Genomic DNA, 25,910 nt, shown 5'->3' on the forward strand with positions numbered 1-25,910 from the left:
CCTCCTCACCTGGCGATTCACCATCTGAAAGCAGGAAGGCACAAGAGTAGCTTCAGAGTGAGGACAGGGCAGCAGCGAGGGAGGCATGAGTGCTGCCATGCACTGCATTGGTCGGACAGTGGCAAAGGAAGCTGATCTGAGGCGCAAGTGGAAAGAGAGAGGTCAAAAAGGTGATGCCCTTACCATTGGTGCCCAGAACAGGGTCGGCATCTCCACTGGCGACGGGGCCAATCAGCTGGCCTGCCATAATGCGCTCCACACACTGGTCGAGGTCGGAGAGCTCTTTGACGTCAGGAAGGCCTCCCCCGGTCTCACTTAGTTTCCGCCGGTTGTGCGCCACCTTGGCCTGCAAGAGAAAGGACGGCCTCTAAGTACAGTGTGAAGCCCTGATCTTGTCTGCACTGCCTCCCATGGTCGAATAGCTTGCACAGTGTGAAGCCCTGATCTTGTCTGCAATGCCTCCAATGGTCGAATAGCTTGTACAGTGTGAAGCCCTGATCTTGTCTGCAATGCCTCCCATGGTCGAATAGCTTGTACAGTGTGAAGCCCTGATCTTGTCTGCAATGCCTCCCATGGTCGAATAGCTTGTACAGTGTGAAGCCCTGATCTTGTCTGCAATGCCTCCCATGGTCGAATAGCTTGCACAGTGTGAAGCCCTGATCTTGTCTGCAATGCCTCCCATGGTCGAATAGCTTGCACAGTGTGAAGCCCTGATCTTGTCTGCAATGCCTCCCATGGTCGAATAGGTCCCTTTGCCCATAAACTGAGGTGCACATGCAGGGATGAGGAGGACACTGGAAAGGGTACTCACCCTGACAACCCGAGTGAGGTCGTTGAACTTTTTCCGGCATTGCACAGGAGTCCTGGCAACCACGCTGTTGGAAGACACCCTGTTTGAGACCTCCCTCCAGGCTTTCCGGTAGGTGCTGGGCAGCGGCCTCCTGCCACCTTCTGGGAACAGAACATGGCGCCTGCGCTCCACTCCGCCAACCAGCACCCTCAGGTCACTGTCGCTGAAGCGCTGCGCTCTCTCCCTGGCCTTCTCCATAGCCCTGGGTGTTGTGCAGATGAAGCAGAAGTGGTCAGGCCTAGGTTGAGGGCTGCAGTGTGCAGGGCGTGGCAGGCAAACAAATCTACCCTCCCCCTTTAATAGCTGACCGGCGCCAGAGTGTCTGTCGTCAATCAACAACTCGCCGCACCTGCGCTGCGCCCGGCCTCGGGGGTATCGCTCAGCTCCGCCGGCTTAGCGCCTAAAGATAGTCATGCATCGCCTGTTTTAGCGCAGCAGCAACCTCTTGGGGCGATGCGACTGAATATCGGCGAAGGTGGCGCGAACTTGCGCCGGGCGCAAACTTTAGCGGCCGCCCGACTTTAGCGCCCCGAACGTGGCTATACTGAATTTCTAGGCCAATGTTTCTAATCGCTGTGGACACCCATTCGAAATGGCCAGAGGTCATTAAAATGTCCTCCACCACCACGGAGAAAACTATTGCTGTCCTAAGGACCATCTTCACCAGGAATGGGTTGCCAGAACAGAGTTGCTCCGACAATGGGCCACAGTTTGTGTCTGAGGATTTCCGGAGGTTCCTGAAGAATAATGGGGTGAAACATTACACATCTGCCCCATATCATCCAGCCAGAAATGGATTGGCTGAGAGGTTTGTTCAGACCTTTAAAAACGCCATAAAGGCAACGTATAATGATGACATACCACTACAACACAAGGTGGATAATTTCTTGTTTGCTTACCGGAATGCGACACATGCAGTAACCAACCAAGCTCCAGCCGTACTGTTCTTCAACCGAAGGCTAAGATGTCGCCTGGATTTGCTCAAACCAAACATAAGACGAGATGTTGAGGATAAGCAATTCCAGCACATAAATGAGAAGCCAACCTGGAGCTTCAAGGTTGGGCAACCAGTCTTGGCCCGCGACTACCGAACAGTAAAATGGCAGCCAGGAACGATATGCACACAGCAGGGACCACTAATGTACACAGTGGACGTTGGAGAGAGTATTGTGAGGCGCCATGCTGACCAGATTCTGGAGTCACAGGAACAAGCCAAACCCATGCCACGAGAAGGTAATCAGCCTGAAGTACAGATTGCGTCTACCTCAGAAGCAGTGGTATTGGAAGCTGACGAACCAACCAGTGACCATGAACCAGAATCAGCTTCGCCGCAAGAACAGGATACTCGAGAAAGGCGCTATCCAGTCAGGATCAGGAAGCCTCCTCAAAGACTGAACTTATAAATGATTATTTCAGTTGATGTATATAATATCCAGAAAGTTGTAATTAGTATTATTTAGTTGTTAAATGAATGTTATGTACTGTTTATCTAAAAGGGGAGTAATTGTTGTGTACGTACCTTTAAGGGAAGAACTGGTTTTAGACTGCAGTACCAACAGTGACCACCCCTGTATAAAAGGCCATAGCAGGCTTCTGTATTTCAGTCTGACGTTGCACTCCTGTTCAGTACAGTACCTGTTAAACTGTTCTCCCGAAGTCCGTGTATTATTGAGGCGCGGACTCTACAGGGAGAACCAGTGGATGTGGTGTATTTGGACTTTCAGAAGGCTTTTGATAAGGTCCCACATAAGAGATTAGCGTGCAAAATTAAGGCACATGGGATTGGGGGCAAGGTATTGACTTGGATAGAGAACTGGTTGGCAGACAGAAAGCAAAGAGTTGGAATAAACGGGTCGTTTTCCGAGTGGCAGGTAGTGACTAGTGGGGTACCGCAAGGATCGGTCCTAGGACCCCAGCTGTTCACAATATATTAATGATCTGGACGAGGGAATTGGATGTAATATCTCCAAATTTGCAGATGACACAAAACTGGGTGGGAGGGTAAGCTGTGGGGAGGATGTCGTGAAACTCCAGTACGATTTGGACAGATTGGGTGATTGGGCAGAAACATGGCAAATGCACTATAATGTGGATAAATGTGAGGTTATCCACTTTGGTGGCAAAATCAGGAAGGCAGATTATTATTTGAATGGCAATATATCGGGAGAAGGGGAAGTGCAACGAGACCTGGGTGTTCTTGTGCACCAGTCGCTGAAGGTAAGCATGCAGGTGCAGCAGGCGGTTAAGAAGGCAAATGGTATGTTGGCCTTCATAGCAAGAGGGTTCGAGTACAGGAACAAGGATGTCTTGCTACAGTTGTACAGGGCCTTGGTAAGACCACACCTTGAGTATTGTGTGCAGTTTTGGTCGCCTTACCTGAGGAAGGACGTTCTTGCCATGGAAGGAGTGCAGCGAAGATTCACCAGGCTGATACCTGGGATGGCAGGAATGACGTATGAGGAGAGATTGTATCGATTGGGCTTATACTCATTGGAGTTTAGAAGATTGAGAGGGGATCTCATCGAAACCTATAAAATTCTGTCAGGCCTGGACAGACTAGATGCAGGAAGGATGTTTCTGATGGCCGGGGAGTCCAGAACCAGGGGTCATAGTCTAAGGATAAGGGGTAAGCCATTTAGGACTGAAATGAGGAGGAATTTCTTCACCCAGAGAGTGGTGAACCTGTGGAATTCTCTGCCACAGAGGGTGTTGGAGGCCAGTTCATTAAATATATTGAAGAAAGAGTTGGATATATTTCTTAATGCTAAAGGGATCAAGGGATATGGGGAGAAGACAGGGACAGGGCACAGAATTTGGATGATCAGCCATGATCTCTTTGAATGGCGAAGCAGGCTCGAAGGGCCGAATGGCCTACTCCTGCTCCTATCTTCTATGTTTCTAAAGCCTCCACTGGCACTGTGCATGCTCAGAGCACAGCCCAGTCTTGCGCCTGCACACTGAGCTCCTGTAGTCATTGATGGGGCACATTCTGCCGCGCGGGGGATTCTGGGTAAACTCCCCACTGTGGAAAGCCCCAATTGTAAATATTTGTTTACCATAAACTGGACTCAGCAATTGGAGGTATATTGTCGCAATTTCAAGATGACGTCAAATTGGGCGATAAAAAGCTAATAATTTTGACTGCACAGAAATACAGGAATACATAAACAGGCTTGCAGACTGTGCAGATAAATGGGAAATAAAATTCAATGTAGTGAAATGTGAGGTGGTTCATTTTGGTGGGAGGAATAAGGAGGCCACCTATTCGTAAGAAGGTAAGAATCTAAATGGAGTAAAGTAGCAAAGAAATCTGGAAACACACACACATAAATTGCTAAAAGTAGTAACACAAGTTGATAAGGCCATAAAGCGTGGAAAGAAAACACTGGGGTTCATTTCTAGAGGAATATAATAACAATGCAGGGAGGTAATGTTAGATTTACATAGAACCTTGGTTAGACCACACTTGAAGTATTGTGGGCAGTTCTGGTCTCCATATAACTGGATATTGAAGCACTGAGGAAAGTGCAGAATAGATTTACAAAGGTGTTACCAGAGAGGATGTAACTAGTAAACAAGATTGAGCAAGCTGGGGCTCTTTACTCTGGTAAAGAGAAGACTAAGAGGAGACCTGTTAGAGGTCTTTAACATTATGTCAGGGTTCGAAACCGTGAAGAAGGAGAAACTCTCCATTTATCGGTGAGTCTGATAGTAGCTGCATTGTGGTCGTTTTCAGTATTTGAAGAAAACCCTGTAAAACGTGAAGTGTTTGGAAAAAGTAAAAATAAACTCCATTGAAGGCAAACACAATCAGCAGAATTTTTACCTGACCTTTCACCCTTTGATTAATTTGATATATACCCAGAATATTAAACTCCAGCCCAGTTATAGGGGTTATTAATATCAGCAGAAACATACCTCAACTGCCAGAATGAACACGGTTCAGTCCGAGATTTGATTAAGAGCAACAATAACAGCAGCTTCCAACCCCTGCCGTCACATGTGAACTCGCTGGTGTTTCAGCAGGTTGGATGAACAAGTAATTTATTTCCCACACATGGAGCAGGTGAACAGCCTCTCCCCTGTGTGAGTGTGTTGGTGTGTCTGCAGATTGTTTTTGCTTTTGAAGCTCTTCTCACAGTCCAGACATTTAAAAGATCCATCACCAGTGTGAACCAGCTGGTCTATCAATGTGCAAACATTGGGGCATGACTGAGTGAATCACTTCCCACACTCTGTCTCTTTAAAAAATTACCTCATTCCCACAGGCAAGCAGAGGCACTCTACCTTTACCCAAAAAAAACACACAACATAGAGAAGGGTTAATTCTCCGCCCCACTATAACGGTGAACTCTCCGTCCTCTGCCTCCTACACTGTTCCAATGAAGCTCAACATAAGCTCGAGGAACACCTCATCTTTCTATTAGGAACTCTACAGCCTTCCAGGCTCAACATTGAGTTCAACAATTTCAGATCATAACCTCTGCCCCCATTTTTTCGGATGGCAGTTGTTGCTGATGATTCTGATATTCCCATTTACACTTCCTCTAGACCCATCTTTTGTTTCTTCACTTGTCCCATTACCATCTCCTTTTGCCTTGCACCAACATCCCTTTTGTCATGTAATCTCTCCTGTCTTCTTTCCTATCTCAGACCTTCCGCTTTGTTCTTTCCTCCCCTTTCCCTGCCTCCCTAATTTCATAAAACCTGTTACATCTCTAACTTTTTCCAGTTCTGACGAAAGTTAATCGACCTGAAACGTTAATAGAATCATAGGAATCATAGAAATTTACGGCACAGAAGGAGGCCATTCGGCCCAATGTGTCTGTGTCAGCCGAAAATGAGCTACCCAGCCTAATCCCCCTGTCCAGCTCCTGGTCCGTAGCCTTGTAGGTTACAGCACTGCAAGTGCATATCGGAATACTTTTTAAATGTGATGAGGGTTTCTGCCTTGACCACCCTTTCAGGCAGTGAGTTCCAGACCCCATCACCCTCTGGGTGAAAAAAATTCTCCTCAACTCCCCTCCCCTCTAATCCTTCTACCAATTACTTTAAATCTATGCCCCCTGTTTATTGACATCTCTGCTAAGAGGAATACGTCCTTCCTGTCCACTGTATCTAGGACACTCATAATTTGTACACCTCAGTTAAATCTCCTCTCAGCCTCCTCTGTTCTAAAGGAAACAATCCCAGCTTATCCAATCTTTCCTCAAAGCTAAAATTCTCCAGTCCTGGCAACATCCTCGTAAATCTCCTCTGTACCCTCTCGAGTGCAATCACATCTTTCCCGTAATCTGGTGATCAGAACTGCACGCAGTATTCTAGTTGTGTCCTAACTGGTGTTGTATACAGTTTTAGCATAACCTTGCTGCTCTTTTGGGACATACAATGATAGGAAGGGAACTCCTCCACAAAGCAATGCAAATAATTTAATAATTGATGCTGCACCATATTTTGTGGATAAAGTCACACTTGCTTATTTAATGGGAACAGGTGCATAAAGCAGTTCAATGATCATGTTAACACCAAAAGTGAAAAACACTAAATACAGCCCTTCATGTTCCCTGACACAACATAAATTTTCGTCATCTTCCAGAACTCGATAGACTCTGGAACAGCACCCATGGATTGGAGGGTAACTAATGTTAACCCACTATTCAAAAAGGTGGTAGAGAGAAAACAGGGAATTACAAACCAGTAAGCCTGACATTGGTAGTGGGGAAAATGCTAGAGTCCATTATAAAAGATGTAATAGCAGAGTACTTGGAAAACAGTGACCGGATTGGACAAAGTCAACATGGATTTACAAAGGCTTGACTAATCTACTGGAATTTTTTTGAGGATGTAACTGGTGGAATAGATAAGGGAGAACCAGTGGATGTGGTGTATTTGGACTTTCAGAAGGCATTCGATAAGGTCCCGCATAAGAGATTAGCGTGTAAATTTAAGGCACATGGGATTGGGGGCAAGGTACTGACTTGGATAGAGAACTGGTTGGCCGACAGAAAGCAGAGTTGGAATAAATGGGTCTTTTTCCGAGTGGCAGGCAGTGACTAGCAGGGTACCGCAGGGATCGGTCCTTGGATCCCAGCTTCATAATATATATTCATGATCTAGACGAGGGAACTAGATGTTATATCTCCAAGTTTGCAGACGACACAAAGCTGGGTGGGCGTGTGTGCTGTGAGGAGGAAGCTGAGAAACTCCAGTATGATTTGGACAGGTTGGGTGATTGGGCAGAAGCATGGCAGATGCAATATAACGTGGATAAATGCGAGGTTATCCACTTTGGTGTCAAAAACAGGAAGGCAGATTATTATCTGAATGGCAATAGATTGAGAGAAGGGGAAGTGCAACGAGACCTGGGTGTTCTTGTGCACCAATCGCTGGAGGTAAGCATGCAGGTGCAGCAGGCGGTTAAGAAGGCAAATGGTATGTTGGCCTTCGTAGCGAGAGGGTTTGAGTACAGGAACAAGGATGTCTTGCTGCAGTTGTACAGGGCCTTGGTGAGACCACACCTTGAGTATTGTGTGCAGTTTTCATCGCCTTATCTGAGGAAGGATGTTCTTGCCATGGAGGGAGTGCAGCGAAGATTCACCAGGCTGATACCTGGGATGGCAGGAATGATGTATGAGGAGAGATTGGGTTGATTGGGCTTATACTCGCTGGAGTTTAGAAGAATGAGAGGGGATCTCATTGAAACTTATACAATTCTAAAAGGACTAGACAGACTAGATGGGGGAAGGATGTTCCCGATGGTCGGGGAGTCCAGAACCAGGGGTCACAGTCTAAGGATAAGGGGTAAGCCATTTAGGACAGAGATGAGGAGGAATTTCTTCACCCAGAGAGTGGCGAACCTGTGGAATTCTCTTCCACAGAAGGCCGTAGATGCCAATTCATTAAATATATTCAAGAAGGAGTTAGATATATTTCTTAAGGCTAAAGGGATCAAGCGATATGGGGAGAATGCAGGGACAGGGTACTGAATTTGTATGATCAGCCATGATCTCATTGAATGGCAGAGCAGGCTCGAGGGGCCGAATGGCCTACTCCTGCTCCTATCTTCTATGTTTCTATAAGCAGCCTTGTAAAGTGGTTGCAAACTAAATCCGAGGTTATGAGGATTTCAAACAGCAAGCTGTGAGAGTGACTGGCAATGATGTGACGACATGGGAATTTTGGCTACAGATATAGTGGCCCTGTGGGAGATTAATAACCAAATGTAATGTTGCTAGAAGGAGGAGTGAACACCCACGGGACCACTGGCTACTGGCGACCGAACAAGGCAAATTCTATTTTACTACATGGGATTCTGCGAATGTTACCAGAGTTTTGGAGGCTGAATTCTGCAATTCATCCATTTTTTTCTGTGAAATCCATAAAATCGTTTGCTATAATGTTCTTCTATTTAGACAGATGGTTCACATTGGCTATTAGTTGCTTTAAAAAGATGCCTGACTTATTGGCATCTAAAACAAACAGTAGTTTATCTTTTACAATTCATGGTGGAATATTCTAAAATTTGGTTGTACAAGATCACAGGATAGGTTTGGATGAAGATGGCCCTTCAGCCCATTTAATCTTCTAGAATACCAATCTTACCATCTTTCCATTACAGCATCTGTTTCTTAATTACTCCAGTGTCCTGGCATAAACCACCCTGCTGGCAACCCATTTCAGCTGTTGATCACCCTCTGAGTAAAGAAAGATTTCCTGCCATCTATCCTAAATTTGCTCTTCACACCCATGAACCCTGTGCCCTCATGTCCTGCTGCCCAGACGTATCTGAAAGTATTGTTCCAGATTTACTTTCTTTATCCAGGTAAGTATTTATATTCCTCTATTAATGTTGCTTCGAAGACCTGTCTTCTTGAGGTCGAAGAAGAGGACTTGCTGATCAAGTTGTACATCATAACTCTTCCCTCTAACACCATGGATCAGGGCTTGTTGCATTCTTCTGGATTGCCAGTAAGGCCTGGATGGCTCCCATAATATCATGGTGACCAGGACTATATGCAGCATACCAAGTGCAATGTGACCAGGGCGGCTTCAGCATTAGCTCTAGGTATTTGAACTGAACTGATTGGACAATATGATCCAGCATGCTATTTCCTTTGTTTATTGATGAGCCACACCTTTTAGGAATGATGAGGTTTGTCTCAACGTCCCACTTGACAAGTTCTATCCCACCCATTTCTATTTTTCCCATATAAACAGTATCCTGCCTTTTTCTAAATTGAGTTTAATTTGCCAATAGTCATTCTTTGAAAGCTCCCTTTGTAAGATCCCAGTTGCCTCATCTGAATTCGCATTCTTTCCTAGCTTGGTGTCATCTCCAAATGTAACTGTTTTATATTCTGATTATGATTCCAGGTCACCTTTGTAGACCAAGACCAGGAGGGATTTCCAGCACGGACCCCTGGGGTAACCCACTCAGTATCCTCCCTTTGCAACCTAGCTTCACCTCGACAGTAATCAATCAATATGCATGTTTCACCTTGAAACCTACTGACCTTGGTTTGTAAAGAAGTCCCTCATGTTATAGTTTGTCAAAGGCCTTTTAGATGTCCAGGTACACGACACCATTTAATTTGAGAAACGTCCCATTTAATTGGGGACGTCATCTCTTTCAAAAAAAGTCTAAGAAGTTGGTTAGGGAAGATCTATCTATTAACTCTGATTCTCTCTCCACTGATGCTGCCTGACCTGCTGAGTATTTCCTGTTTTTATTTATAATAGAGAAGGGTGAAACTGTGTCTGTGCCTTTAACGGCAGCTGCCCAGACACAGGGTGCTGTCCCTTTAAGAATGAGTGATGGGAACAATCCAGATTCCTCTTTCAGGTTTTCTGGGAGGATGGCAGGAGCCCAGCGCGCAGGCACGGGACAGGCTCTGTGCGGTCGCCGGGCAGAGCTGCAGGTCGGTGGGAGCGGGACATTAATAAACTGCGGGTAGGCCGCGCCACAGGGTTTATAAAGTTGGAGAACAGCCTTAGGCTCGAATGAGACCCCGCGGCCTGGTCTGCGTTGTGCCGGACGGCAGCGGTGAGGCTTTTTCTCGGAGACAGGCCCGGGTTACGCGCTGCCATCTTGGTGGAGGAAAGACAGGCCGGTTCCACCTGCAGCACGGCGCATGCGTGGCCATCTTGGTACAGGAACAGATAGTGGACTGGGCTTCAGGGTCCCAGTGACCAGGAGAGACAATCATTGACTCATTGATTTTATTCTCACTCTGCACACAACGGGTGTAGAACTGAACCCAACCAGAGTAGAGGGAGGGGGAAAACTGGGAGTGGAGGAAAGAAATGTTGGAGATGGTGCAGTGGGTTTAGACTTCAGCACAGGGAGGAGGGAGTGTGTGTGGGACGGGGATTTACAGCTCTGGGGGAACAAGAGAGGAAAAAATGTTCCATAGAAACTAGAATTGTCTGTTCTGAATTTCTATCCTGTACTTACAGTGATGACTTTTCTAAACTCCTTTTACAGGGTATTAGAAGGTGAGGATTTGCAGACGGGAAACTCAAACCAAACATCACGTCAAGATCTGACAGTCACACCATTCATCAGGACCCAAATATCATTGGCCTTTGAATGTGGAAGGAGAAATATTTGTCTGTTCGAAAAGATTTCAAACATCAGTGTGACTGGAAAAGCACCGAGACACACACAGCCGAGTGAGAGTGTTCCAGTGCACTGACTGTGGAAAGAGCTTTAACCAGTTACACAGCCTGAAAAAACATCGCACCGTTCACAGCGGGGAGAAACTGTACACGTGTTCTGTGTGTGGACGAGGCTTCAACTGATCGCCCAACCTGGAGAGACACAAGGACACCCGCACCATGGAGAAACCCTGAAAATGTGAGGATTGTGGGAAGGGATTTAATTACCCATCCCAGCTGGAAACTCATCAACGTTGCCACACTGGGGAGAGACTGTTCACCTGCTTCGTGTGTGGGAATGTATTCACTCACTCATCTGCCCTCCGATCACACCAGCAAGTTCACAGTGATGAGAGACCTTTTAAATGCGCTGACTGTGGGAACTGCTTTAAAAGTTCTGAGGGGCTAATTCAACATCAGCGAGTTCACACTGACGAGAGACCGTTCAGTTGCTCTCACTGTGGGAAGAGGTTCAGGCATTCATGCAACCTCATTATACACCAGCGAGTTCGCACTGGGGAGAGGCCATTCACCTGCTCCGTGTGTGGGAAGGGATTCATTTGCTCTTCCCAACATCTGAGACACCAGCGAGTTCACACTGGGGAGAAGCCATTCACCTGCTCCGTGTGTGGGAAGGGATTCACTCAGTCATCCCTCCTCACTGTACACAAGCGAGTTCACACTGGGGAGAGGCCATTCACCTGCTCTGTGTGTGGGAAGGGATTCATTAAATCATTTCACCATCTGAGACACCAGCGAGTTCACACTGGGGAGAGACCGTTCACCTGCTCCATGTGTGGGAAGGGATTCACTCAGTCATCCAACCTGCAGACACACCAGCGAGTTCACGACCGACTGCAGGGGTTAGATTCAGCTGCTATTGCTGCTGTTAATCACATCCAGGACTGAACCATGTTCATTCTGACAGTTAGATTTGTTTCTGCTGATGTTAATAACCCTATAACTGGGCTGGAGTTTAATATTTTGATATGTCAAATAAATCAGCTTTGTATCAGACACATAGTGGTGTCGAGTCCTTGATTTCTCCAGGATAAGAGGAGATGAATTGATGTCCTGTTACCGACTGCTCCATTTTTGGGCCTTTGCTCCTTTCTAACTCTAGATTATTTCACTTCTCATACCTTCGGTTACTCTCATGGACAAGTCCCAGCTCCCCATACATTCCAGAGTGCCTCTCCTAGCCTTGGTATCCAGGGAAGGTATCGGTAACATGCCCGGGATCACTAAACACAAACCCAGTCTGTTAATCACTTTCAGCTACTGGACTAAGTGTGTGCCCCACAGCATCTCTCTCACCTTTGATGTGTGAATAGAGCATCATGCCTGCAAACCTGGTTTTCAATTTAATTCCACTCAGAAAATATATTTCACAAGTAAACACATCACATCAAATAATGGACAAAAAGCCAGAGGGGAGATGAGCCATTTTTCTCTCCGTGAGTTGTTGTGATCTGGAATGCACTGTCTGAAAGGGGGTGGACGCAGATTCAATAGTAACTTTCAAAAGGGAATTGGATCTACTTAAAGGAAAAGTTTGTGGGGCTCTGGGGAAAGGGCCGGGGAGTGGGATTAATTGGCAGCTCTTTCAAAGATGATCACGGCCCTATAAGGCAGCTCTATATTCACAGGAGAAAGGCTGATAACTAACTCCCCGAGAACAGAGAAAGATCCCAACTCTCTGAAAACACCTTGAATTCTTTCTAAAAGCCTTTCACACGCTGACACCGTCCTTCTTTTGAAATTCCACTGCCCTGCGTCGGGGGTGCAGGCAGTGCTGGGCACAGAGGGAGCAGCAAACCGGGTTCAGGGAGGGCATGCTGGCTTTGCCCTTGACCTGGGCTTTCCGTTGAGCATGTGCTGGGGCTCAGTGGGATTTCACTGCTCTGGGGTATCTCTGAGTGTGTCACAGGAACATTATGAACAGGAGGAGGCCATTCAGCCCTTCGAGCCTGCTCCACCATTCAATTAGATCAGGGCTGATCCACATCTTAACTCCATTTACCCGCCTTTATTCCACATCCCTTGGAACAATTACCTCACAAAAATCTATCATCTCAGTCTTGAAAGCTCCAATCGACCCCCAGCATCCACAGCCTTTTGGGGGAGAGCGTTCCACATTTCTACTGCCCTGTGTGTGAAAAAGTGCTGCCTGATTTGACCCCTGAATGGCCGAGCTCTAGTTTTAAGATTCTGGCCTCTTGTTCTTGATTCCAGCACCAGAGGAATCCTCCATGGCCTCCCCTCTCCTTATCTATGTGTAACCCCTTCACGGTTCTCTAGATATATGTGAGGTGTGGTCTCTGTTGTAGACAGTATTCTATAGTCCAGTAAGGAGATCACTACTACAATGGCTTAATTCTAATTATCTTACTTTATAGTTTTAACGTCAGACAGTATAAGAAGATTACGGGTCAATGACCTAAATTAGACATTTGCATACATTAGAATGAATCTAGACATAATAAACATACATTCTCCATTTATATGGATTCAAAGGAGAGTCTGTCCCTGTGTCCAAATTCGAGTGCACTCTTTCGTTGGCGCGCTTAAGTTGGAGCTCATGGTATGTATAATGTCTGCAAGACTTACGACTCCGAACCCCTTCGTTGAATTCTCTTCATGATCACTGAATCCCACTTTGCGTTCTGGATGCAGAGCTACTAATACGAAGGGCGGCGGCCGAGTTTGGAAGCCCAGGACGGGATGCGGCAGCCATTTGCCTCCTGAGCCCTCTTTTCAGAGCTCCTGCCCTCTTCTCTTCCAGTCGCTCCTCTCTTCCCGCTCGAAAAACCCGACTCCACCCCTTCCTCCTGGGGTTTCTGCCTGGAGACTGCACAGCCTCACTGTCTGCAACAGTTGATACTGGTGCAGAGTTATGGAAAGTATGCTCTTAGTCACATTGTGTCCTTAAAAGTTCTTGCCGTACCTTCACATGGGCAACTTTAACCCAGGGATTTATAACAATGATAATACAGTGTCTAAGTTAAAGATTGATAACCATACTTAGCGTACATAACATTTCCAGTGGGTATTACACTCCCCCCCCTACCAAATATAGGCATGTCCCCATGACTAATGAACTTTACACATAAGTGGTTGCATGCTTCCCAACCATGTATAAAGGGAGATAACATATCGAACCGTAGGGGCTATCATTACACTTGGCACTCCTAGTGTACTGTATGTCAATCTTTCAGGAACCTTCTTAACTCGCTGTGAGCTCCTTACTTCGGATACCCGGTCTTCAGTTCCTTCAACTACGTTGGAGGCGTTGGTTCCTTTGTTATCATGCCTTTCAGTCTCTTTTATCTCCTTCTCGGAAGCATCTGGTTCTTCCCAGACCATGTCCAAGTCTGAGCTAAATGGTTCAGACAATTCATCCAGATTCTGTCTTATGCGTCTTTCTGGGAGGTCGTACCATAGATCCCATTCTTCATCTTCCGACTCATCAGGTTCCTCATGATCCACACACTGTGTCATGGGTTTTCTGTCTTCTGGAACAAAGTTTTCCTGGTTTCTCGTTTTTTTCCTTCTTCTTCTCTGCAGGGTTCTCCTACAAGGTGTCGGCTCATTATCCACTGGCGGATCCAGACGCACTTGCTGTCCCAATGGCAGGATATGATTCCGGTGCAGTATTTTTATGGGTCCATTCCCACCTGCAGGTTTTATCCGAAACACAGGTAGTTGTGACATTTGACTTTCAACAATGTAAGGTGTAGAAGCCCAGCGGTCTGCTAACTTATGTTTCCCTTGAAGTCCTAGGTTCCGTATGAGAACTCGGTCACCAGGCATGAGTTGGGAAAAACGGATCTTCTGGTCATACCTCTGCTTATTTCCTTTATTCTGTTTGGCAGAAACAGACTCAGCAAGTTCATAAGCAGCTTGCAATTCCTTTCTCATGTCAGATACATACTTGAGGTAAGTTCTCTGTGATGTGCCATCACTGGATACTCCGAAACACAAATCCACCAGCATCCTTGCTTCACATCCAAACATGAGGTAGTACGGTGAAAAACCAGTAGCGTCATTTCGGGTACAATTATAAGAATGAACAAGATGTCCAATGTGCCGACTCCACTTGTTCTTTCGCTTTGAATCCAGCGTTCCAAGCATGTCTAACAAAGTACGGTTAAACCGCTCAGGTTGAGGATCTCCCTAAGGATGGTATGGAGTTGTTCTTGACTTCTCAATCCCGAGCATGGACAACAACTCATGTATAAGTCTACTTTCAAAGTCTCTACCTTGATCACTGTGTATTCGCTTTGGCAGTCCATAGTGGATGAAGTATTTCTCCCACAACACTTTGGCAACGGTGGATGCTTTCTGATCCTTTGTGGGAAAAGCTTGGGCGTAGCAAGTATAATGATCTGTAATGACCAAGACATTTGCGGTATTGCTGGAATCGGGTTCGATGGACAGAAAATCCATACAGACACGGTCTAGAGGTCCATCACTTTGCATGCGAAACAGAGGAGCAACTCTTTTAGGTAAAGTCTTTCTCTGGACACAACGTGCACAGGACTTGCAGAACTCCTCAACCGCAGACTTCATACGCGGCCAATAGAATCTGTCCTTGACCAACCCATAGGTCTTATCTACTCCCAGATGACCTGCGTCATCATGCAAAGACTTCATCACTACTTCCCTGTACTTTTCAGGCAGGACAAACTGTGAATGACATGGTTTAGTGGGTGGGTGAGTGATTCTACACAACACTCCCTCTTTAATTTCCAAGTGGTCCGATTCTCTTAGGAGCAGACGACAGTCAGGATGTTTTGATTTGTCGATCTGTGTAATATCACCCAGACAGAGAGCTGAAAACGCCTCATGAATACAGGGATCCTCCTGTTGTGCTTTGGATATTTCAGATGAACACAACATGGGCAAGTTTTGTACATCCAAACTGGAAAGGTTGCAAAATGCCTGGGGAACAGCATGCATTGACGCTCCCAAGTGGTCAATCTCTCGGGCATGAAATGAATTATTTGGTCCAGATACCACGGACATCTGACACATTACTTTCACATCTGCTGAAGCAACATCTTCCCACTCTGGTTTCTGGTAGTGTGGGTGACGAGACAGAGCATCTGCGTCAATGTTCTGGTTCCTAGGTCTGTACCTGAGACTAAAGTCATAAGCAGATAGTGCAGCAAGCCAGCGGTGGCCGGTGGCATCAAGTTTTGCCGAAGTCAACACATAGGTTAATGGATTATTGCCTGTCCTCACTTCAAACTTCGCTCCATACAGATAATCCTGCAGCTTATCCACCCCCCCCCCCCACTTCAGCGCCAAGAATTCTAGCTTATGAGCTGGGTAGTTACGCTCTGATGGCGTAAGACTGCGACTGATGAACACTACAGGTCTCAGTCCTGCTCCTTGGTCCTGATACAACACACCACCCAACCCTTCTTGACTGGCATCCACGTGTAGCACATATGGCAGCTGTGGGTTTGCAAAAGCCAACATGGGGGCTTGAGTAAGACTTTGCTTTAAGGTGTGGAAGGCCTCTTCGCATTTCTCATCCCATCTAACACCAAAAGGCTCAGAGGGTTTGAAGTAGTCCTTGTTCTCTTTACCTTTAGCCTTTTTCTTCCTCTCGGCTGGTGGGAGGTAACCAGCCAGCAGCTGATTCAGAGGATGGGCCACTTTGGAGTAATCCTGCACAAAGCGCCTGTAATATCCGCAGAACCCAAGGAATGACCGCAAGGCAATCACTGTGTTTGGTTTGGGCCATGTGGTAACAGCTTCGATCTTGGATGGATCTGTGGCTACTCCATCCTGTGATACAATATGCCCCACATAGGACACGGATGTTTGGCAAAACTGACACTTGTCCAATGATAGCTTGAGACCTTCATCCTCCAGGCGACCAAGCACTTTCAGCAACCGAGCTTCGTGTTCTTCAAGGGTTGCCCCAAACACAATGATATTGTCCAAGTACACCAATACTTCGAGCAAGTTCATGTCCCCAACTGTTTGTTCCATTATTCTTTGAAAAGTTGCTGGAGCGCCTGAAACTCCCTGTGGCATCCTTTCAAATTGGTAGAACCCAACTGGACATATAAAGGCTGTCTTTTCTTTGTCCGATTCACTCATCGGTATTTGGTAGTATCCACTTCTGAGATCCAACACACTGAACCACTTGCTTCCATTAAGACAAGCCAGTGCATCCTCAATTCTTGGAACGGTGTATTGGTCGGGAATAGTACGTCTGTTAAGCGTCCTAAAGTCCACACACATTCGAATCTTTCCGTTCTTTTTCCTCACCACCACTATAGGAGATGCATAAGGACTCCTGGACTCGGTAATGATCTCAGCTTCTTTTAACTGCGACAGGTGCTGTCTCATTGCTTCGATGTCAGCTGGTGCCAGCCATCGAGACCTCTCCCGAAAGGGTTTATCCTCGGTAATTCTGATAGAATGGCGAGTACTCTTACTACAACCAACATCAAACTCATGAGTAGAGAAAACTCCTCTCTGCTCCATCATCTTCCGGACTAATCAGTCCTTCCATTCTTTAGGAACGAATGAATCTCCAAAGTTGAAGGAGGAGGGTGTCAGATCTCTGGTTGAGTTAACTTTGGACTCTTCCTTCACATGTGACGACAGTACATTTACAGGAAACAGATGCGCAATCGGCATTCCTTTCCTCAATGTGATTCCTTTGCCTGACATATTCCTCACGGTCACTGTAACTCTCCTTGACATCACAGCTGTCGGGGTCTGCAACTCTGGTCTCACCAGAAGCTCATTTGGAAACCGTGACTCTTCTGCAGGATCATCAGGTGACTCTATCAGAATGGCTTCAGTACCTGGCGTTCCAGGGAATTTTGGTATCCCAGGGATTCTAGCCACTCCTCCAGGACGCAGGGCGATAGGTTTGGCTCAAACGTACCACACAGTTCCTCTTTTGCTATCATCTATGTCGGAAGAAAATTCAGGCAGTTTCTCAAAAGCCTTTTTGAAAACAGGGTGAATGTGTCTGGTGCTCAAGAAGTTTTCACCTCCCTGCTCTTTGCAGCTTGTCAGGAGTTGTCTCACTATGGGTGTATTACTGCCAACCAGTATGGAAACCTCACCTTTCACCATGGGGTCAGGGCAAACCAACACAAGTGCTTCAATGGTCTCAGTGGTCCCTACATCAGCTTCCAAGAACTCCAACCTCAGCAACAAATAGCCACCATATGGGTAATCAGCAGGACTAAGGCCCCAGATCTGCAGAAGACTGATTGGGGTTAACGGCAAATGCACCAGGTATCGGTCATAGAAGGATCTGTACAGTATGGTAACCTGAGAACCCGTGTCGAGGATAGCTTTAGTATAAATGCCTTCAATCTGTATTGATACAGCAGAACTCGGCCCTACTAAACCTTCAGGTATGATGTCTTTCATATCCCCTCGTCTATTATTGCACTTAGCGGAACGTGTCTTAACTACAGGGACAGCAGGCCGTTCCGTTACTGTGCCCCTTTGTAGTTTCCCGACTTCTTGGTAAGTTTTATGAGACGGTCATTTACTTTTTTTAGATTTTCCTCACCTCTACATTCTCGCTTGAAATGTCCATCCTTTCCACAGTTACAACAAAAGACTCCAGGTCTATCTCATTCATGGGGATATCCTTTAGAGGAATCATTCATTTTGCTGTTAGACTTCGCAGGGTGTTCAACCTTTTGCACCCGTGCGTCATCCCTTTCTGTGTTGGGCTTAGACCGAAAATATGCCATCTCGGCTCTCATGACATTTATTTCCTTCTTCAGCTGTTCCATCTCAGGGTTGACATCACCTGTAACAGGAGTCACAAGCTTGGACATCACAGCACTCTTTGCTACATTCCGGGCCTGAAGCATATCCTCCTCCTCTCTGACTTCCCTTAGCAGCTCAGTGAAGGTAGGTGGATCTCGCAACTTATGGGTCATGCGTATGCGAAGAGCAGTCACGTCTTCGAGCAATGCACCTCGCACAACCTGTTCAATGCGGAACCGATTCATTTCAGGCAACTCAATCCCTCTTTTCCGTAACATACAATGCAGCAGTTTGTCTATTCTCAGCGGATAACTGGACAGCTTCTCTCCCTCACACTGGAATGTGCTTCTGAATCTGACCATCAAATCTGAAATGGTTTCAGTAGTTCCAAAGGCAGTTTCTAGAGCCTGCATGTAGTCAAAGGAAGTAGCAGAGGTGTTCTGCGCCTTTAAGGATCTTACAATGTCAGCAACAGGACCCTTAAGGCTTTCTACTATTCTCTGCCTCTTCACATTGTCACTGCACTGCCATTCCTCTAGCAGAGGCAGGGTCTGCTCAGCCCAGGCGTCGTACTCCTCTTCCCCACTGGGAGTTGGTCTCACTCCTGAGAACATACGGAGCTTACGGTATCCCTGAGCCTCGAAGGGCAGATTGGTGCATTTATCCACCAGAGAACTAATGGCACTGACCAACTGAGTGTTCATATCCAGGGCCGAAGGACCTATCAGTCCTTTGACATCAGCAACAGTCTTTCCTTCTTGTCTCAAGAATGACAACAACTTGGTCTGAAACCCTTCTTCTTCCTTAGTAGTAATAGGGACAAACTGAACTGGCCAGGGGCCAGCCTCTTCAGAAAGCCCAACTGCCTCAGGTAAACCATGACCTCTCAGGTTCTCTGATGTCTGGATCAACACAAACTGCTTCTTGGTAGCTGTATCCAAGCAGCGCTCAACTATCCTAACCTTTCCAAAGGCTTTGACACAATTCAGAGCCCTTAGCAAGACATCATCAGGGTCATCGTTAGCAACACCATTCAGCACAATGGCATGGGTAGTAGCTATCTGCTTCCGTTTGCATCAAGCTTCAACCTCAATAACATCCATCTTTTATGCTCAAACAGCCCAGGAGAAACTACAAACCACTCTCTCAGCAATGAGCATTCAATACTGTTAGTTTACTGACATAAATAGACCACAATCCCAGACGAGCCCCCAAAATGTAACCCCTTCACGGTTCTCTGGATATATGTGAGATGTGGTCTCTGTTGTAGAGAGTATTCTAGTCCAGTAAGGAGATCACTACTACAATGGCTTAATTCTAATTATCTTACTTTATAGTTTTAACGTCAGACAGCATAAGAAGATTACAGGTCAATGACCTAAATTAGACATTTGCATACATTAGAATGAATCTAGACATAATAAACATACATTCTCCATTTATATGGATTCAAAGGAGAGTCTGTCCCTGTGTCCAAATTCGAGTGCACCCTTTCGTTGGCGCGCTTAAGTTGGAGCTCATGGTATGTATAATGTCTGCAAGACTTACGACTCAGAACCCCTTCGTTGAATTCTCTTCACGATCACTGAATCCCACTTTGAGTTCTGGATGCAGAGCTACTAATACGAAGGGCGGCGGCCGAGTTTGGAAGCCCGGGACGGGATGCGGCAGCCATTTGCCTCCTGAGCCCTCTTTTCAGAGCTCCTGCCCTCTTCTCTTCCAGTCGCTCCCGTTTTCCCGCTCGAAAAACCCGACTCCACCCCCTCCTCCTGGGGTTTCTGCCTGGAGACTGCGCAGCCTCACTGTCTGCAACAGTTGATACTGGTGCAGAGTTATGGAAAGTATGCTCTTAGTCACATTGTGTCCTTAAAAGTTCTTGCCGTACCTTCACATGGGCAACTTTAACCAAGGGATTTATAACAATGATAATACAGTGTCTAAGTTAAAGATTGATAACCATACTTAGCGTACATAACATTTCCAGTGGGTATTACATCTGTAAACTCCTCCAGCCCTACAACCTCTGAGATCTCTGCACTCCTCCAATTCTGGCCTCTTGCACATACCTGATTTTAATCACTCCACCATTGGCGGCCGTGCCTTCAGCTGTCGAGGCCCCAATCTCTGGAATTCCCTCCCTAAACCTCTCCACCTTGCGTTCCTGCTTTAAGACATTCCTTAAAACCTACCTCTTTGAACAAGCTTTTGGTCATCTGCCCTAATATCTCCTTGTGTGGCTCAGAGTCAAAATTTGATTTGCTAATGCTACAGTGAAGCACCTTGGGATGTTTTACTAAGTTATAGGCGCTATCTAAATGCAAATTGTTGTTGCCATTCTCCAACCCCCCTCGCCCCAACTCCTCTTTCACCCCTACTTTCCAACCCCCCTCGCCCCAACTCCTCTTTCACCCCTACTTTCCAACCCCCCTACCCCAACTCCTCTTTCACCCCTACTCTCCAAACCCCCTCACACCAACTCCTCTTTCACCCCTACTCGCCAACACTCCTCACCCCAACTCATCTTTCACCCCTACTCCCAACCCCTTACCCCAACTCCTCTTTCACCCCTACTCTCCAACCCCCTCACCCCAACTCCTCTTTCACCCCTACTCTCCAACCCTCTCACCCCAACTCCTCTTTCACCCCTACTCCCAACCCCTTACCCCAACTCCTCTTTCACCCCTACTCTCCAACACCCTCACCCCAACTCCTCTTTCACCCCTACTCTCCAACCCCCTCACCCCAACTCCTCTTTCACCCCTACTCTCCAACCCCCTCACCCCAACTCATCTTTCACCCCTACTCCCAACCCCTTACCCCAACTCCTCTTTCACCCCTACTCTCCAACTCCCTCACCCCAACTCCTCTTTCACCCCTACTCTCCAACCCCCTCACCCCACTCCTCTTTCACCCCTACTCTCCAACCCCCCTCACCCCAACTCCTCTTTCACTCCTACTCTCCAACCCCCCTCACCCCAACTCCTCTTTCACCTCTGCTCTCCAACCCACCTCACCCCAACTCCTCTTTCACCCCTACACTCCAACCCCCTCACTCCAACTCCTCTTTCACCTCTGCTCTCCAACCCCCTTGTGGTGTATGTGCCTTTAAGAGCCCCAGGTGTGCGTAATGCCGGTAATTGCCACTTGTCTATATAAGCCTGTGTATTGTGTATATCCTTTAGAAACCCCCCCCAGACTTGCTTAGTAAATACCTATGAACCAACTCCTGTCTTCAGTGTCTTTATCTACACACGGACACTACAGTGGTGACGAAGTGGAAACGGACTTACCTGCAATTCGGCAGCACCTCAAGGACATCGATTCCTCCAGCGTCCAGAAGACTCAAGGAAGTAATAGAAACTGTGGTTTCACCAGCTGGCCAAGCTGGTGACAGGTACTGCGCTAATCCTTCCTGGGCATCAGGCTGGAGCTCCAGCGGCGGGCTCTACAGCTGAGACAGGCAGCGAAATCGGAGGCAAGCAATAACGGACTGGGAGGGTGCACTCAAGAGATGGCCGGCGCAGCAAGCAGGTCAGCGTTTAGACCTCCGTCGGGAACGAGTCTCCAACAGTGAATAAACGGAAACCACAGTAAAACAGCGTTGTTATCAGTAGCAGCGGCGGGAAAGCGCGGGAAGCGCCATATCGTTGCTACAGAGAGAAAAAAAAAGCGCGGGAAGCGCCATATCTTTTCTGAAATGCCTAAATCTGGTAATATTGAGGCTTTTGATCGCGAAATAGAAGATTGGACCACATACGTGGAAAGAGTAGAGGTTTATTGCACTGCAAATGGAATAACAGATGAAAAAAAAGCTTCAGTACTTCTGAACTTAATGGGCGCGAAGACATACGGGCTGTTACGAAATTTAATCACTCCAGCCAAACCAAAGGACAAGACTTTTAAAGAAATTGTTGATACCCTGCAGGAGCATTTAAACCCAACACCGCTGCTGATAGCAGAACGATTCAAGTTCTTCAAGAGAAATCAACACAAGAATGAAAGTAACGCTGATTACCTAACCGAATTAAGAAAGCTATCAAAGTACTGCCAATTCGGAGCAGGACTATCGGATTATCTTCGAGACAGATTTGTTTGCGGTCTCTTAAGTGAAGGAACACAAAAAAGACTGCTTTCTGAAAAAGATTTAACATTGGACAAAGCTTTCAGTATGGCTGTATCATATGAAGCAGCAGCAAAAGGAGCTGCAGAGATACAACAAGAGACACAGGACTTCGGCACCCATAAAATGACACAGGAGTTCGGAAGATGTTATCGCTGCGGCAGATCCACCCATAACCAGAGGGACTGCTGGTTCAAGGGCAAAGCATGCAGGCAATGTGGTAAGATTGGACACATTGCACGGGTATGCCAATCTGGACAAAATAAATCCACTGACAGGAAACAAAAAATCAATGAAGAAAAGTACAGGAAGGTACAAATGATGACGGACAATAGCTCCGAAGACCAGAATAGCGATAGCGACTCCGGAAACAAGAGACTAAGCTGTCTCAAATTACATAATGTACTTGCCAAAGAGGATTACCAAACCATTTGGGTTACCCTCACAATAGCAGGGTCCCCAGTTAAAATGGAGCTAGATACAGGATCAGCTCTAACCGTAATAAATCGATGAGATTACGAGAGGCTATTTTCGCATATACCTCTAAAAGACACATCCATTATCTTAAAAACATATACGGGGCAGAAAGTCTACCCCAAAGGAAAAATAAGGGTGCCTGTGGTATACAACGGCAAAGAAATACAAAAGTTGTATTTATACATTCTACAAGATGGTGTTCCACCGTTGTTGGGACGTGAATGGATAAGGAAGATACGTTTAGACTGGCACTCCATTCAGGCACTGACGGTGACCAGTAAGGAAAAAAGAACAATGATGACATCATACCTGAACGATTAAAAGACATCTTGGCCAACGCCAAAGAAGTGTTTCAAGAGAAACTAGGAACCTTGAAAGGCATCACCGCCTCAATAAAAGTGGAAGATACAGCAGTTCCAAAAATTTTTAAGGCAAGACCGGTGCCATACGCAATACGTCCGGCAGTCGAGGCAGAGCTGAAGAATTTGGAAAAGGCAGGCGTATTATCCAAAATAGATTGGAGCGAATGGGCAACACCCATCGTTCCAGTCATGAAAAAAACATTGAAAAATAACTCTGAGGAACAGAAAAAGATTCGCATCTGTGGGCACTTTAAGGTGACTGTAAACCTGGTCCTTCACACGGTACAGTATCCTCTTCCGAGGATAGAAGATATTATCGCCTCACTATCTGGAGGGAAACGTTTCACAAAAATTGATTTGGCACAGGCATATCTACAGATGGAGGTTGAGGAGACCTCTAAAAAATATCTCACAATAAACACACACAAAGGCCTGTACCAGTACAATCGACTGGTTTTTGGAATAGCATCAGCTCCAGCTATCTGGCAAAGAGCTATGGAGCAAGTCCTGCAAGGGATTCCGGGGACTCAATGCTACCTAGACGACATCCTTATAACAGGAGAAAACGACAACGAGCACCTTGCCAATTTGGAGCAGGTGCTCACTAGGCTGAAAGAACGGGGCCTACGAGCAAATCGCCCCAAGTGCGAATTTTTCCAAAATCAGATATCATATTGTGGCCACATAATTAATAAGGAAGGGTTGCATAAGTCACCTGAAAAAACTGAAGCAGTTATAAAAGCCCCAGCACCTGAAAATGTTTCACAATTAAGGTCATTCCTGGGATTAATAAATTACTATCATAAATTTTTACCGAACTTATCGACTATTCTACACCCTCTTAATGATCTTCTACAGACAGGAGTGATTTGGAAATGGAACGAAGACTGTAAACGTGCCTTCCATAAATGTAAAGACTTAATCACATCCGAGAAAATTTTGGCTCATTACAACCCATCACTACCAATCAGACTGGCGTGCGATGCATCCCCTTACGGCATAGGAGCGGTATTGTCCCATAGATTCCCTGATGGCTCGGAACGGCCGATAGCTTTTGCGTCACGCTCATTGAACTCAGCTGAGCGTAACTATGCCCAGATAAACAGGGAAGCACTCAGCCTGGTATGGGGAGTGAAGAAATTCAACCATTACCAACACGGACAAAAATTTACCTTGCTGACTGACCATCAACCCCTCATCTCCATATTCAACCCTAAAAAAGGTGTCCCCATTATGACGGCACAAAGACTACAGAGGTGGTCCCTTTTTCTAGGGGCACACCAATACAACATTGAATACAAAGTGTCAAAACAGCATGGGAATGCTGACGGTTTATCACGCCTACCATTGCCAACGATAGAAGAGGCACCTACAGTAGACCCAGTAGAGATATTCCACTCTACCATAGTGGAATGTCTACCGGTGACAAATTCTGCCATTGAAAGGGAGACAAGAAATGACCCTACTCTCTCACGGGTCTACGATTTAACAGTGAAGGGATGGCCAGCACATGGCGAACCACTGTTGCCAGCATTCTCGCAAAGAAGAGAACAGCTGTCAGTGTGCCGAGGAACCTTGATGTGTGGATCCAGAGTGGTGATTCCACCCAAACTCCAGGATAAAGTGCTAAAGGAGCTTCACGAGGGGCATCTGGGTGGAGTGAAAATGAAGAACCTAGCTAGGGCGTTTGTATGGTGGCCAGGTATCGATGGAGACATCGAAGACATGACCAAGAGCTGCCTAGGATGCCAGAAGGTCCAAAATGCTCCGCCACAGGCCCCTCTACATCCATGGGAGTGGCCCTCATCTCCCTGGCAAAGGGTGCACATCGACTTTGCTGGTCCATTTATGGACTCAATGTTCTTAATCGCAGTTGATGCACACTCCAAGTGGCCGGAGGTAATGAAGATGTCCTCCACCACCACGGAAAAAACCATCACAATATTAAGGACCATATTTGCCAGGAATGGGCTGCCGGAGCAGATATGTTCTGATAATGGACCGCAATTTGTGTCCGAAGAATTCAGAAAGTTCTTAAAGAACAATGGGGTAAAGCACTACACGTCCGCCCCATACCATCCCGCCACCAATGGATTGGCTGAAAGGTTTGTCCAGACCTTCAAGAAGGCCATCAAGGCCATGGGTAATGAAGACATAAAACTTCAGCACAAGGTGGATAACTTCTTATTTGCATATAGGAATGCAACGCATATGGTTACTAACCAAACTCCCGCCATGATGTTCCACAATAGAAACCTAAGATGCCAGCTGGATTTGGTCAAGCCCAACATCCGAAGGGATGTGGAGAACCGGCAGTTTCAGGGCATGAATGAAAGGCCAACTAGGGCCTTCCAGATAGGCCAACTGGTTTTGGCCCGGGACTACCGTACCGAGAAATGGCAGCCTGGAACTATCTGCACACGATTAGGACCACTGATGTATACCGTGGACATCGGAGACAGCATAATAAGGCGCCATGCTGACCAAATCATCAAGTCACCCGAAAAGGGACAACCTACACCACCACTCTATACATCTAACGATGAAGTAGAGATACCCATATCTACCTCCGATCCGGTGATACTGGAGCCCAATGAACCCGACACTGGCCTTCAAGCCGAATCAGCCTTGCCAGGAGAACCTACTACACCATCAGAAACTACTACACCCCCGAGGCGTT

The 25,910-nt window shown here is 46.6% G+C and overlaps 1 protein-coding gene across 1 annotated transcript in view; it reads left to right on the top strand.

The window, feature by feature from the left end:
• The first annotated feature begins 8,613 nt into the window (after nucleotides 1-8,613).
• The window catches only part of LOC147118582 (uncharacterized), a 50,182-nt gene continuing 32,885 nt past the window's right edge, over nucleotides 8,614-25,910 (top strand). The window contains exons 1-2 of the mRNA XM_085983939.1: nucleotides 8,614-8,672; nucleotides 10,978-11,266. Coding sequence (XP_085840065.1) covers nucleotides 8,614-8,672; nucleotides 10,978-11,266 — 348 coding nt within the window. The remainder of the gene's footprint in view (nucleotides 8,673-10,977; nucleotides 11,267-25,910) is intronic.

This window comes from Somniosus microcephalus, chromosome 4 (assembly GCF_052327205.1).
Source record: "Somniosus microcephalus isolate GS21.2 chromosome 4, FLI_Smic_1.0, whole genome shotgun sequence".
Classification (NCBI taxonomy): domain Eukaryota; kingdom Metazoa; phylum Chordata; class Chondrichthyes; order Squaliformes; family Somniosidae; genus Somniosus; species Somniosus microcephalus.